Source organism: Pelobates fuscus, chromosome 1 (assembly GCF_036172605.1).
Source record: "Pelobates fuscus isolate aPelFus1 chromosome 1, aPelFus1.pri, whole genome shotgun sequence".
Classification (NCBI taxonomy): Eukaryota; Metazoa; Chordata; class Amphibia; order Anura; family Pelobatidae; genus Pelobates; species Pelobates fuscus.
The window spans coordinates 155,068,084-155,082,606 of NC_086317.1; the positions used below are offsets into that span (position 1 = coordinate 155,068,084).

The 14,523-nt window shown below is 41.0% G+C and overlaps 1 protein-coding gene across 3 annotated transcripts in view; it reads right to left on the bottom strand.

Annotated features, from left to right (window-relative positions):
* Positions 1-14,523, bottom strand: part of LOC134608294 (tigger transposable element-derived protein 1-like) — a 151,367-nt gene that overhangs the window by 104,702 nt on the left and 32,142 nt on the right. Inside the window, exon 2 of one of the 3 annotated variants that reach the window (XM_063451013.1) lies at positions 3,396-5,186. The exons of the other annotated variants lie outside the window; for them this stretch is intronic. Within the exon in view, the coding sequence (XP_063307083.1) occupies positions 3,518-5,173 (1,656 nt within the window). The 5' untranslated portion in view covers positions 5,174-5,186 and the 3' untranslated portion in view covers positions 3,396-3,517. Of the gene's footprint in view, positions 1-3,395; positions 5,187-14,523 lie in introns of those variants that run through there. 3 annotated transcript variants of the gene reach the window in all.

Sequence of the window (14,523 nt, forward strand, 5' to 3'; positions counted from 1 at the left end):
ACGCAAACAGCTAGCACCAGACAATCTCTACTACTATTAAGGTGAGATATGGAAAGGCGGGAAGCCATGTTAAACCAAGGTAGCTTTCAGGTATAACTGATAATAAGCTTTGCAAGCGATATCTTTTAACAGCAGGTTTCAGGCTCTGCTAAAGCCCTGAATGCAGAAACCGGACTGACTCAGTTTAAGTTTAACAAAAGGGACAAACGGGCCTCACATTGGAAGCGTCGAAATAAAACGTCATCTTTATCAAAGCCACATATGGCACAGGACAAAATCAAAATCACTTTGTCACAAATTGCACAAGTGAAATATTGCACATATTATTTATGCGATTAATTTCATAGTGCACTTTATTAATAGCACTTTATAATTTGTATGCACTTTAAAATATTTTTATTGCCTAAAAGACACAGCACAGCTAGATATATAGTATTTGCATGTGTGTTCCGGTCCCCCATGAGACCACAGCGATGTGGAGGGGACCGGAATGAGACTCACGGTTAGCAGGCAAGCCGGACCGCTGATAATACGGCTGGAGGTTTGTCGATTACCTAGCATTCGGATGTTAGTTGCCCAAAAGGAGGAGCGGGGGGAACGGAGAGGAAGCCGGACCGGAAGAGGAGAGGACCGGAGGAGCCCGAGTGAGGACCGGAAGTCTGGCTGTCACTGAGTGAACAGCGTGCGTACGGCAGGTAGGAAGGGGGGGAGTAGCGTTTATATGGAACGCTTAACTCCTCCCACAAATACAGGCCTTACGGCCTTAAAACATATGATCTAAGTATATTATTTTTTTTTTTTTTTACACTGATTAATTTAATTTTTTCTCACATGGCCGGGGGGGCCCCCAGGAGGACAGACGTGCCGCGGGGGGCTCCCTGGGAGTCCCCCCAACTGCGATCGCCGGCGTGGGATAGCCGGCGACCGGGTAAGTTAAAAAAAAACGGAGGGCGTACTATTACGCCCGGCAGCGTTTAGGGCCGCTTAAAATAAGGCGTAATAGTACGCCCTCTGGTCTTAAAGCGTTAACAGTGGTGGTCAAGCCATTGGGACACTTAGGGCAGCAACAATGAAGATAAAAGTTTTATAATAAAAATAAAGTTACTAACAAAGCTAACTACATCAAAATCAGTCTAGCGTAGAGAATTGGACTAGTAGTAGAAGGGTTGTGTCAGTATTTTATATTTACACAAGTGTATTGTAATTATCAGATTTAAATTAAACACTATATCCCATTAACATTGGTTAAACCTAAATATTCTCTTCACTATCATTTACTGAATGCTGCTAAATCCGTAATTCTTATCTATTGGTAAATAGAGTAAATTCCCTCTACAGCGGAATTAATCCATAAGGTGGAGAGTATTCAGTCCCCTTGGATCACCTATCTCAATACGCTTTCATTAATAAGTAACATTGGGCAGGTGCCTCACTTTATTCTATCAGGTATCTACCAGAACTGTCAGGTCTGATTTTGCTTAGATAATGTGTGTTATGTGCATGTTCACTCGTATTGTGCACCGTTTCTTAAGGGGACACTATAGTCACTAAAACAATGTTAGCTTAATGAAACAGTTTTGGTGTATATATCATGCCCCTGCATTCTCACTGCTCAATTATCTGTCATTTAGGAGCTCAATCACAATGTGTATGAACCCTAGTCACACCTCCCTGCATGTGACTTGCATAGCCTTCCTAAACACTTCCTGTAAAGAGTCATCTAATATTTATCCTTCCTTTATTGCAAGTTCTGTTTAATTTAGATTTTCTTATCCCCTGCTATCTTAAAAGCTTTCTAAACCCTGCAAGAGCCTCTTGTATGTGATTCAAGTTCAATTTACAGAGAAAGAGATCCAATAGTTTAAGGTAAATTACATGTGATTGAAAGTGAAACCAGTTTTTTTCATGCAGGCTGTGTCAATCAGAGCCAGGGGAGGTGTGGCAATGGTTGTATAAGCAGAAACAAAGTGATTTAACTCCTAAATGGCAGTGAACTGAGCAATGAAACCTGAGAAGCATGATCTGTACACAAAAACTGCTTTATTAAGCTAAAGTTGTTTAGGTGACTATAGTGTCCCTTTAACCCCTTAAGGAACAAACTTCTGGAATAAAAGGGAATCATGACATGTCACACATGTCATGTGTCCTTAAGGGGTTAATTACCACAATATATTGCATTAAACCATATAAACACCATTTGTACAGCGCTACAGAATCTGATGGCGCTATATAAATAATAATAATAATAATAAACAGCCTTCTTATGTTCATCGGAATTTGCGCAATACTACAGATATAGCAATATTTAACAACAGAAAACCCATTTAAATATGAATTCATTTTAAAACCCCACAGCAGATTTTGTTGTTGCAAAAATAGTAAAAAAAAAATGTCCATGTATGCTGCACTAGAGTCATGAACAACAGCTGCTATAATTTACTCATAGCTGACTATATGAGATGTATGCAGCATTCTGCAGAGACAGAAAGTAAGGAGAGCTCAGTTTAAAGGGACATTTTAGTCATCAAAACAACTTTAGCGTAATGAAGCAGTTTTGGTGTATATATCAAGCCTTTCAATTCTCACTGGTCAATTCTCTACCGTTTAGGAATTAAATCACTTTTGTTTCTGCAGGCCTAACCACACCTCCCCTGGCTGTGGCTGACACGGCCTCCATGTTTTGGTGATTATAGTGTCCTTTTAATTGCACATCCCCATTATTACATGTTGGACAACGTTAACACATGCAGCCATAATGTTAAAAAAAGCTCTGAGCAACTTGCTTGAAATCCGTGAATGATGCTATGCAATTGAGAGTCTATGCAGTGTACCCCTGGCACCATCAACTATGCAATTAAAAAAAAAAATTTCAGTGCATAGACTGACCTTTTAAGCTGGATGCATTGAGTGTTCCACTAGGAGTATATTTTTGTTGCAAGCGTACAGGTCCATCAGTTTTACGCACGATTTATTAAATTTTATGTTTGGAAAAGTGAAAGGACACAACAGGACTAAACAAAATAGGAAGATATAATTATCTCATATAAAACAGACCAAAGATAATTTCTCCTTTTAGCAAGGGAGTGCAGTTTATTAGCATATTTCCTGTAGATATCTGAATGGTTTTGTAACCAACATGCATTTACAGAAAATACTCCACTATTGTGAAACCTTGCACAATTGAAAATGTTTTTAAGTTTAACCTCTTATTAAAGCATGACGGAATACTTCAACTTGCTTTACTGCTTTATGTGTGAAAAGGGTAGCTTTATTTTGTATAAAATGGTGGGGGTGGGTTAGAAGGGCACTAAAGAACATCATTTCAAACATCCAACTTCAACTTTTAAAACATCACACATCAACTTTTAAAACATGGCAGCCTTTTCAAACATGGTACAGTACACTTCAACTGTACATAAATCACATTTTAAGAGGGAAAACTTTAAAACAGTTTCAACACTTTTTGGAAGAGGAGGAGGGTGGCAACTGGGCAGCACTAACACAAGCAGGTTCTTCTTCATGGCTGTTTTTGTAGGAACCTTTCCAGTGTCTGTCGTCTCTGGTGCTTTTTAAGCATCCCTCGGAAAGGGGACATGATGTCGGTGTCAAAACTGTCCACAAGTCTCTGGGCTAGAGCCTTATCTGGGTGGTGCTGCTGTACAAAAGTCTGTAGGTTTACCCACATTTGGCATGCCTCCTTGAGTTCTCTGGAAGAGAGCTGTTCCTCACTCGTTTCCTCCTCCTCAAAGGAGATCTGCTCCCCCATCGCCTCCTTCTGCAATTCCACCAGGTCCTCGGTAGTTAACTCACTGTACTGTCCCTCTACCAGCTCACAGACATCCTCCTCAGTCACCTCCAGGCCCATGGTCCTCCCCAAGAAAACAATCTCCTCCAACACTGTTGTCTCAGGTGCAGAAGCATCAGAGGCAATTTCCACAACACAGTCTGGCCACAGGTTGCGCCAAGCAGAATTTAGGTTTGTTTTGCTGACCCTGGCCCAGGCAATGGTGATAATCTGCAGACCGCTCACGATGTCAAAATGCGCTCTCCAAAATTCATGGAGGGTGAGGCTTGATCGATTTGTCATCTCAAAGCATAGCCGGAAAAGCTCCCTTGTGTAGAGTTTTTTAAAATTGGAGATGACCTGCTGGTCCATTGGCTGGAGTAGTGGGGTGGAGTTAGGCGGAAGGAACATGACCTTGATGAAGTTAAAGTCCTCCAACAAGACTTCCTCGAGGCCTGGAGGATGAGCAGGAGCATTGTCCATGAGTAGCACAGCCTTGAGCGGCAGGTTATTGTCCACAAGGTACTGCTTGACAGCAGGACCAAAAACCACATTGACCCACTGCACAAACAAGAAGCGTGTGACCCAAGCTTTTGGGTTAGAACGCCACAAAACGCTCAACTGCTCCTTGTTCACTTTGTGTTTCTTGAAGGCCCGTGGGTTCTCTGAATGGTAGACGAGCAGTGGCTTGATCTTAAGGTCTCCACTGGCATTGGCGCAGAACAAGAGGGTAAGACGGTCCTTCATCGGCTTGTGGCCAGGCAATGAGGTCTCCTCTTCTGTGATGAAGGTACGCTTTGGCATCCTCTTCCAGAAGAGCCCAGTCTCGTTGCAGTTGAAGACCTGCTGAGGAAGGTAGCCCTCTGAAACCATGACCTTCAGGAACTTAGTAGCAAATTCCTCAGCTGCAGCAACATCAGAACTTGCAGCCTCTCCATGCCTGACTACGCTGTGGATGCCAGATCTGGTCTTGAACCTTTCGAACCACCCCCTGCTGGCCTTGAAGCCTTCTACATCAGGTGACATACCTGGCTGTTGGTTGAGGTCAGCGTGCAAGGCCTTGGCTTTTTTGCAGATGATCGCCTCAGTCACTATGTCCCCTGCACGCTGCTTCTGTTCAATCCAGAGCAACAGCAACTTTTCGACCTCGTCCAGAACAGGTGGCCGTTGCTTGGAGACCCTGGTTACTCCCTTGGCTGCATCTCTCCCAGTTATCTTCTTTTTCATCTTTAGGATGGTAGCGATTGTGGATGCACTCCTTCCATACTCTTTGGCAAGGTCAGTCAATCGCATTCCTCCTTCATGCTTCCTGATGATTTCTTTCTTGACTTCGAGCAGAATCATCTCCTTCTTCCTCTTCCCAGCTTCCGCTGCTTTCTTGGGTGCCATGACACCTCAGTCACTAAGTGAGCAGAAAATGAAAAAAAAAAATGCTTTACACCCACATGAGCTGGCATGGAAACCACCCCACAATGCAAAACACACAGTAACAGGCATGCACAGCACATGAGCTGGCATGGAAACCACAGTAAAAGCCATGCACAGCACATGAGTTGGCATGGAAACCCCCCCACAATGCAGAACACACAGTAAAAGGCATGCAAATAACTAAGCTCAGCTCCCTATCTTTCCACCTCTTGAGAAATGCACCAAAAAGTCCCAAAACCGCTGCAAATGGCTCCAAAACTCACTGCCAAAACCTCTCCAACACCTCCACGCTCATGTGCTACCCAGCCTCCAGTATGCAGGGGGGAGGCGCTATAAACCGGGAAACTTGCTTCGTATTGCGAAAAAAATTCGTAAACCGAGGCATTTTTTTCCAATGGATTTCCATTCGTAAACCGAATTTTTCAGTTTACCGAAGCACCACTGTTTGTGTGTATATATATTTGTCCAAACAGGAGCAGCGCTCACCGGGGTTAAAAAGTCCAATCTTTATTTTCAAAATTTTAAAAACACAATCAACGTTTCAGGCCTGTATATAGGACTTTCTCCAGGATCACTACACCAATAAGTGATCCTGAAGAAAGTCCTATATACAGGACTGAAACGTTGATCGTGTTTTTAAAGTTTTGAAATAAAAATTGGACTTTTTAACCCTGTGAGTGCTACCTCTTTGGACAAATGGATACTAAAGCCCTATCTAACTAGTACGTACCCGGCAACCAAGGGACATTTAAGCATGAGTGCAAGAGATTATATATATATATATATATATATATATATATATATATATATATATATATATATATATATATATATACACACACACACACACACATACATACATACATACACACACACATACAAACACACACATATATATATACACATACACACATATATATGTCTACACACACACACACACACACATATATACTCTACATATATATTCAACTATTAACTACATAATTATTTTATTTTATTAGTTATAACTTGAGGGACCTGCCTGAGGCAGACAGTCCGGAGATTTTAATTAGCAAGCCCTCGTAACTTTCCAAAACACCATAAAACCTGTACATGGGGGGTATTGTTATACTCGGGAGACTTCGCTGAACACAAATAAGTGTTTTAAAAAGTAAAACTTCTCACAACGATGATATCACCAGTAAAAGTGCACTTTTTGTTTTTTTTTTTTTTTAAAAAAAGGCAAAATACAAATAAAAACGCTAACTTTGGCCAGTGTTTATGATTAAGTGGCTACTACAGAAGACTGGAAATACCCCCACTTTGAATACTCTGGGTTGTCTACATTTGAAAATGGTATGCCATGATGGGGTTAATTCCCATTCCTGGGCTACCTTATGGTCTCAAAAGGATAACATAGACCCAGCAAACCATCTGCAAACTGAATTGGGCAAGCCCTATATTGACCCTGTAACTTTCCAATACACCATAAAACCTGTAAATGGGGGGTATTGTTATACTCGGGAGACTTTGCTGAATACAAATATGAGTTTTACAAAACAGTAAACGTGCAGTCTGTGTGTAAAAAAAATGCAAACAACAAATATGAAAGCTAACTTTGGCAAGTGGCTACTACATAAGACTGAACATATCCCATACTGTGGGTTGTATACTTTTACAAATGGTATGCCATGATGGGGTTAATTTTCATTCCTGGGCTGCCATACGGTTTCAAAGGCAACATAACCAATAGTAATTTCCAAAAAGAGAAATTGGCAAATCTTATGTTTGACCCTGTAACTTTCCAATCCACCATAAAACCTGTACTTGATGGGTACTATTATACTCGTGAGACATTAATATGAGTGTTTTAGAGTAGTACAATGTATTATATCAATATCATCTGTGAAATGGCAGTTTATTTGTGAAAAATGCAAAAAAAAAATAAAAAAACCTAAACAAATATAAATACTAATTTTGGCCAGGGTTTGTGACTAAGTGGCTACTAAAAAAGACTGGACATACCCCATTTTGAATACTGTGGGTTTCCTACTTTTACCAATGGTATGCCATGATGGGGTTAATTTTCATTCCTGGGCTGCCATATGGTCTCAAAGACAACATATGCCCAGCAAACCAATCTGGCAAATTTCAATGTGCAAACATAGAAAAGGGGAATGCCCTACATTTGATCCCTGTAAGTTTCCACACAAAAAAAACATAAAACCTGTACATTGGGGTACTGTTGTACTCGTGAGTAGAGATGTCCCGAACAGTTCGCCGGGAACTGTTCGCCAGCGAACATAGCTTGTTCGCCAGCGAACATAGCTTGTTCGCGGTCGCCGCGGCGGGCGAACATATGCGATGTTCGGTCCGCCCCCTATTCGTCATGGAGGTGGGAGGGTCTGGGAGGGAGGGTCTGCTGCTGATTGGCTGGAATGTGTCTGCTGACTGTGAGGTACAGGGTCAAAGTTTACTCAATGATGACGAATAGGGGGCGGACCGAACATCGCATATGTTCGCCCGCCGCGGTGACCGCGATCAAGCTATGTCCGCCAGCGAACAGTTCCCGGCGAACTGTTCGGGACATCTCTACTCGTGAGACATTATAGAATACAAATATGTGTATTTTATTTCAGTGAAATCCAACAGTATTATGACATTCACAGTTAAAATGCCATGCAAAACTTGAAAAATAAAATTTCTACATTTCTCATACTTTTTTTAATATGTTATTCATATTAAATTATGTTTCATATATAAATATTTGATATGAAATTAAATCCCTGTTTCTCCTGAACAAAATTATATATAATACGTGGGTGCACTTAATATGAAAGAGCTGAATTATGGTTGAACCACATATAGCGCAAATTCCAGGTTTTGTTTATGTTTTGATCACAACTTGTACAATTGGCTCCGTCCATAAGGGGTTAAAGGGACATTGTAGATCTCTAAAGCAAAGGTCACAGAAGGTCTGTCTGTGAAGGTCACAGAAGGTCTGTCTGTGAAGGTCACAGAAGGTCTGTCTGTGAAGGTCACAGAAGGTCTGTCTGTGAAGGTCACAGAAGGTCTGTCTGTGAAGGTCACAGAAGTTCTGGGTGGGGTTAAAAGTTGGGGACTTGCAAAGGCAGCAAGCAAGAGAACGGTTTTGAGATATAACCCCATTGAAATAATGCATAATTGATTAAAGTTTTCATGGAGGGTATATCTACTATGCAGCTTTTTTTTTTAAGTTGTATTTGGGCAGTGGATTGTCCTTCTAATCTATTGGCATCCCCTATATTACTCTAATGATATAGGAAGAGCAGATGTCTGGAACATAGTACAGCGCTACGGAATATGATGGCGCTATATAAATTATAAAATAATAATTACAAATGATGTGAGGTATCTCATACCTAACTCTCCATCACACATAGCTATATGTGAGAACAGCAGTGATTACGGAAAAAATGTACCTTCTCACAAAACTGTACTACATCGCAGCATTAGACTGTAGAGGCTTAATATCATAAATGATTCGTTTTAGATATAAATCAAAATGCCAATGTTGCAGGGTTTGAATAGAATAGTGAGGTAAAATTGGAGAGCCTGACAGAATTACAAATTTTACAGTTCTAAAAGTATCAGATTGTGCCGGATGTCCAAATAACCTACGATAGCGTTCCCATTGTTTAATTACTGTAACATGTGGACATTTTGCAAATGGATGCAGATCACTTTAAAGGGACATTATAGTTACCAGAAAAACTTATTGAATTTGTTCTGGTGAGTAGAATCATTACCTTCAGGCTTTTTGCTGTAAACACTGTATTTTCAGAGAAAATGCAGTGTTTACATTACAGCCTAGTGATACCTTCACTGGCCACTCCTCAGATGGCTGTTAGAGATCCTTCCTGGGTCATGGCAGCCTAAAATGCATCCAAACATTCAGTGTCTCCTCCCTCTGCATGCATTCACTGATTCAATTCATCTCAATGAGGAGATGCTGATTGGCCAGGGCTGTGTTTGAATCATGCTGGCTCTGCCTCTTTGTCAGTCTCAGCCAATCCTATGGGGAAGCATTGTGATTGGATCAGGCTACCACTTCTGCTGATGTCAGCAAGCAGTGGGCAGGTCAAAAAGAAACAGGAACAAGCAAGTATCTCCAGACTTGGTAAGATACAAGTAAGATTTTACTAATTTAGGGATACATGAGGGGGCCAGGGTGGCTAGATGGTGGTTTTTGTACATGTACATGTTTGTGTTCCTGACCATATAGTGCTCCTTTAACCCTTTCCCCTCGACTGTCCCTCAGGGTGAGACATTTTAATTTTCTCATTCCGATCGTATGTCCAACCTGGTGGGACATATGAGTAGCATACAAGTTTGACGATCGTACGGCTCACCCAGAGGGACATAACATTTCGGATAAAGGCGACTTGAAGAAAAAAAAAAATCAAAGTGATTTCTATAAATAAATTTGCCAAAATTTATCCGGAAATTTTATCCGAGTGGAAAGGGTTAAACTCTTAATGGTTAACTCAGAGAAACAGAAACACTACAGCTCACTTGGGTTTTTAAATTGCCACGGGTCACTTGGCAGTTTTTTGTTTGTTTTTTCATTTATTTTATTTATTCAATTTATAGCATTCGACTTAAAGAAGAATTAAAAAAAAAAAGAATACATCAATATAACTGCTTTAAACAAGGACATAGTGGTAATATATATCAATAGTGGTATTATACAACATTAACCCCTTAAGGAATGAGCCAAATGTACACGTTGTGAACAAAACAAAACCTGGCATTTGCGCTATATGTCTGTCCAACCGTAATTCACCTCTTTCATATTAAATGCACCCACCCTTATTATATATCATTTTATTCAGGGGGAACAGGGCTTTCATTTAATATCAAATATTTAGCTATGAAACATAATTTAATATGAAAAAATGGGAGAAAATAAGATTTTTCTTCATTTTTTTAGTTCATCATGACATTTTAACTGTCAATGTCATAATACTGTTTGCTTTTACTGCAATAAAATACACATATTTGTATTCAGCAAAGTCTCACGTGTAAAACAGTACCCCCTATGTACAGGTTTTATGGTGTTTTGGGAAGTTACAGGGTCAAATATAGCGTGTTACATTTGAAATTGAAATTCGCCAGATTGGTTACGTTGCCTTTGAGACTGTATAGTAGCCCAGGAAATAAAGTTTGTGACTAAGTAGCTACTAAAAAAGACTGGACATACCCCATTTGCAATACCTTGTGTTGTCTACTATTGCAAATGGTATGCCATCATAGGGGTAATTTTCATTCTTGGGCTACCATAGGGTCGTAAAGGCAACGTAAAGCAATATGGCGAATTTTAATGTGAAAAAAATGAAACACAAGCCTTATATTTGACGCTGTAACTTTTGAAAACACCATGAAACCTGTACATGAGGGGTACTGTTGTACTCAGGAGACTTCGCTGAACACAAATATTTGCGTTTCAAAACAGTAAAAAGTATCACAGCAATAATATTGTCCGTGTAAGTGCTGTTTGTGCGTGAAAAATGCAAAAAACGTCACTTTTACTGGCGAGATCATCGTTGTAATATATTTTACTGTAATATATTTTAATATTTGTGTTCAGCGAAGTCTCCCAAGTAAAACAGTACCCCCCATGTACAGGTTTTATGGTGTCTTGGAAAGTTATAGGGTTAAATATAGTGCTAGCAAATTAAATTCCCTATACTTTCGGCATGGGTTGTCAGGCAGGTCCCGCTAATTGTAATTAATTAGGATATCTAATTATGTAAAAATATTACATAAATATATGTATGTATATATATATATATATATTATATATATATATAATTTTTAAAAAATATTTTTATTTATATATAGGTATATATATAGTGATATATACAGATATATTTTTGTATATAGATATATATATTATTTCGTTCTACGTGTATTTTGATATAAATATATATATTAATATCACAATACAGTTAGAACGAAATAACACACATCTATATATTTTTTTATTTTATTTTTGTACGTATTTACATATTTATTTTATATTATATATAAATATATTTAATCAGTATCAGTCAATATTAATAGTAAAATACACCTAGACAGTGTATGTGTGTGTATGTATATATATATATATACCTAGATCATATATATATATATATATATGATCTAAGTATATAATTTTTTTTTTTTACACTTATTTTAATTCTTTTTGTTTGATTTCCAGACAGCAGGGGGACTACCTGTCATTACAGTTAGTCCCCCTGCTGGCAATGCCTGAGCCAGCTAACCCGGCCATGTTATTGTGAGGTCCTCGCAAGGACCTCACTCTCACATGGCCGGGGGGTGCTTCAGGACGTCGAACGTGCCGCGGGGGGCTCCCTGGGAGTCCCCCCAACCGCGATCGCCGGCGACCGGGTACCTAAGAAAAAAAACGGAGGGCGCACAATTACGCCCGCCGGCGTTTAGAGCCGCTTAAAATAGGGCGTAATTGTACGCCCTCCGGTCTTAAAGGGTTACATACCTAAAGTTTCTATATGGAATACAATATTCAATGAAAACCATTAGTTATGTTTATACGGTATGTCTTACAATAACACTATATTTGCTTGGTAACCAGCCATTATTAAAAAGCTCATACAAAGGATTTTCCACAATATAGCTGTTACATTGATAAACATAATCAATTTAGAATAAAAACATTTTTTAAAAAGGGTTAAAGAAAATAAGAATAAATTACGTTCCTGAGGCTCGACATGGGGCTTCAAAGGATCACAATCTTTGTTGGCTTATATAATGTCTATTTGTCCAGGGTAACCATAGTTTGACCAAGTTCCTAGTAGCAAAGAAGGGGTTTGATTCCATCCTACGCTGATAGTCTATTTGCTCCGTAATATTATGCCATGATAATGGGATGGAAGATTTCCAGGCCCTAGCTATGCATATTTTAATGGAAAAGAAAATATGGGTTTTTGATATTTATCTTGTGAAGGAAAACCAATATTAAAAAGGAAAAGTTGAGGGCTAATTTCTTTTATCTCCTTGAAAATAGAGTTAACAAGACCAAGCAATTGGATTTTTTCATTATTAAAAGGACCACTATAGGCACCAAGACCACTTTAGCTTAATGAATAGTGATGTCGCGAACATAAAATTTTCGGGTTCGCGAACGGCGAACGCAAGCTTCCGCAAACGTTCGCGAACCGGGCGAACTGCCATAGACTTCAATGGGCAGGCGAATTTTAAAACCCACAGGGGCTCTTTCTGGCCACAATAGTGATGGAAAAGTTGTTTCAAGGGGACTAACACCTGGACTGTGGCATGCCGGAGGGGGGTCCATGGCAAAACTCCCATGGAAAATTACATAGTTGATGCAGAGTCTGGTTTTAATCCACAAAGGCAACATTCCTAAATCACAATGGATATGGATTGACACCTGACATATGACATATGGATTGACACCTTGACATATGGATTGACACCTGTCCTCAGAGACCCTGATACACACTGACACAGAGCAGAATAGGGACTGTTCCCCCTACATAGGGTCACTTGGCAGATATGGATTGACACCTGTCCTCAGGGACCCTGATACACACTGACACAGAGCAGAATAGGGACTGTTCCCCCTACATAGGGTCATTTGGCAGATCTGGATTGACACCTGTCCTCAGGGACCCTGATACACACTGACACAGAGCAGAATAGGGACTGTTCCTCCTACATAGGGTCACTTGGCAGATCTGGATTGACACCTGTCCTCAGGGACCCTGATACACACTGACACAGAGCAGAATAGGGACTGTTCCTCCTACATAGCCCAAGGCAGCTCATCTCATCAGGCCTTGTTTAGTCGAATGTATCGCCCGTCAGTCCCTTCAGGATCCATCCCTCATTCATCTTAATAAAGGTGAGGTAATCTAGACTTTTTTGACCTAGGCGACTTTTCTTCTCAGTGACAATACCTCCTGCTGCACTGAACGTCCTTTCTGACAGGACACTTGAAGCGGGGAAGGCCAGAAGTTCTATCGCAAATTGGGATAGCTCAGGCCCCAGGTCAAGCCTGCACACCCAAGGGGTTCATCGCTCCTCAGAGTGTCGATATCTGCAGTTAAGGCGAGGTAGTCTGCTACCTGTCGGTTCGAGTTGTTTTCTGAGGGTGGATCCCGAAGGGCTGTGGCGATGCGTAGGACTTAAAAAGCTCTGCATGTCCTCCATCAACAACACGTCTTTAAAGCGTCCTGTCCTTGCCGGCGTGGTCGTGGGAGGAGGAGGATTACTTTCACCTCTTCCCCTGTTAGATTCCCGTTGTGCTGTGACATCACCCTTAAACGCTGTGTAAAGCATACTTTTTAATTTATTTTGCAAATGCTGCATCCTTTCCGACTTGATGTAATTTGGTAACATTTCAGCCACTTTCTGCTTATACCGGGGGTCTAGTAGCGTGGACACCCAGTACAGGTCGTTCTCCTTCAGCCTTTTTATACGAGGGTCCCTCAACAGGCACGGCAGCATGAAAGACCCCATTTGCACAAGGTTGGATGCCGAGCTACTCATTTCCCGTTCCTCCTCCTCAGTGATCTCAATGAAGGTATGTTCTTCTCCCCAGCCACGTACAACATGACGGGTACCAGATAGGTGACAACGAGCACCCTGGGATGCCTGTTGTGGTTGGTCTTCCTCCTCCTCCTCAAAGCCACATTCCTCCTCTGACTCCTCTTCCTCACAATCCTCTTCCAGTGTTGCCGCAGGTCCAGCAAACAATGCTGATAAGGCTGTTTCTGGTGGTGACGGTGACCACAACTCTTCCTCTTCACGCTCATCTACGGCCTGATCCAGCACTCTTCGCAGGGCACGCTCCAGGAAGAAAACAAATGGTATGATGTCGCTGATGGTGCCTTCGGTGCGACTGACTAGGCTTGTCACCTCCTCAAAAGGACGCATGAGCCTACAGGCATTGCGCATGAGCGTCCAGTAACGTGGCAATAAATTCCCAGCTACCTAGAGGCTGTCCTAGCACCCCGGTCATACAAATATTCATTAACGGCCTTTTCTTGTTGGAGCAGGCGGTCGAACATTAGGAGTGTTGAATTCCAACGTGTCGGGCTGTTGCAAATCAAGCGCCTCACTGGCATGTTTCGCCGCTGGATATCTGCAAAGTGCGCCATGGCCATGTAGGAACGCCTGAAATGGCCACACACCTTCCTGGCCTGCTTCAGGACGTCCTGTAAGCCTGTGTACTTATGCACAAAGCGTTGTACGATCAGATTACACACATGTGCCATGCACGGCACGTGTCAACTTGCCCAACTTCA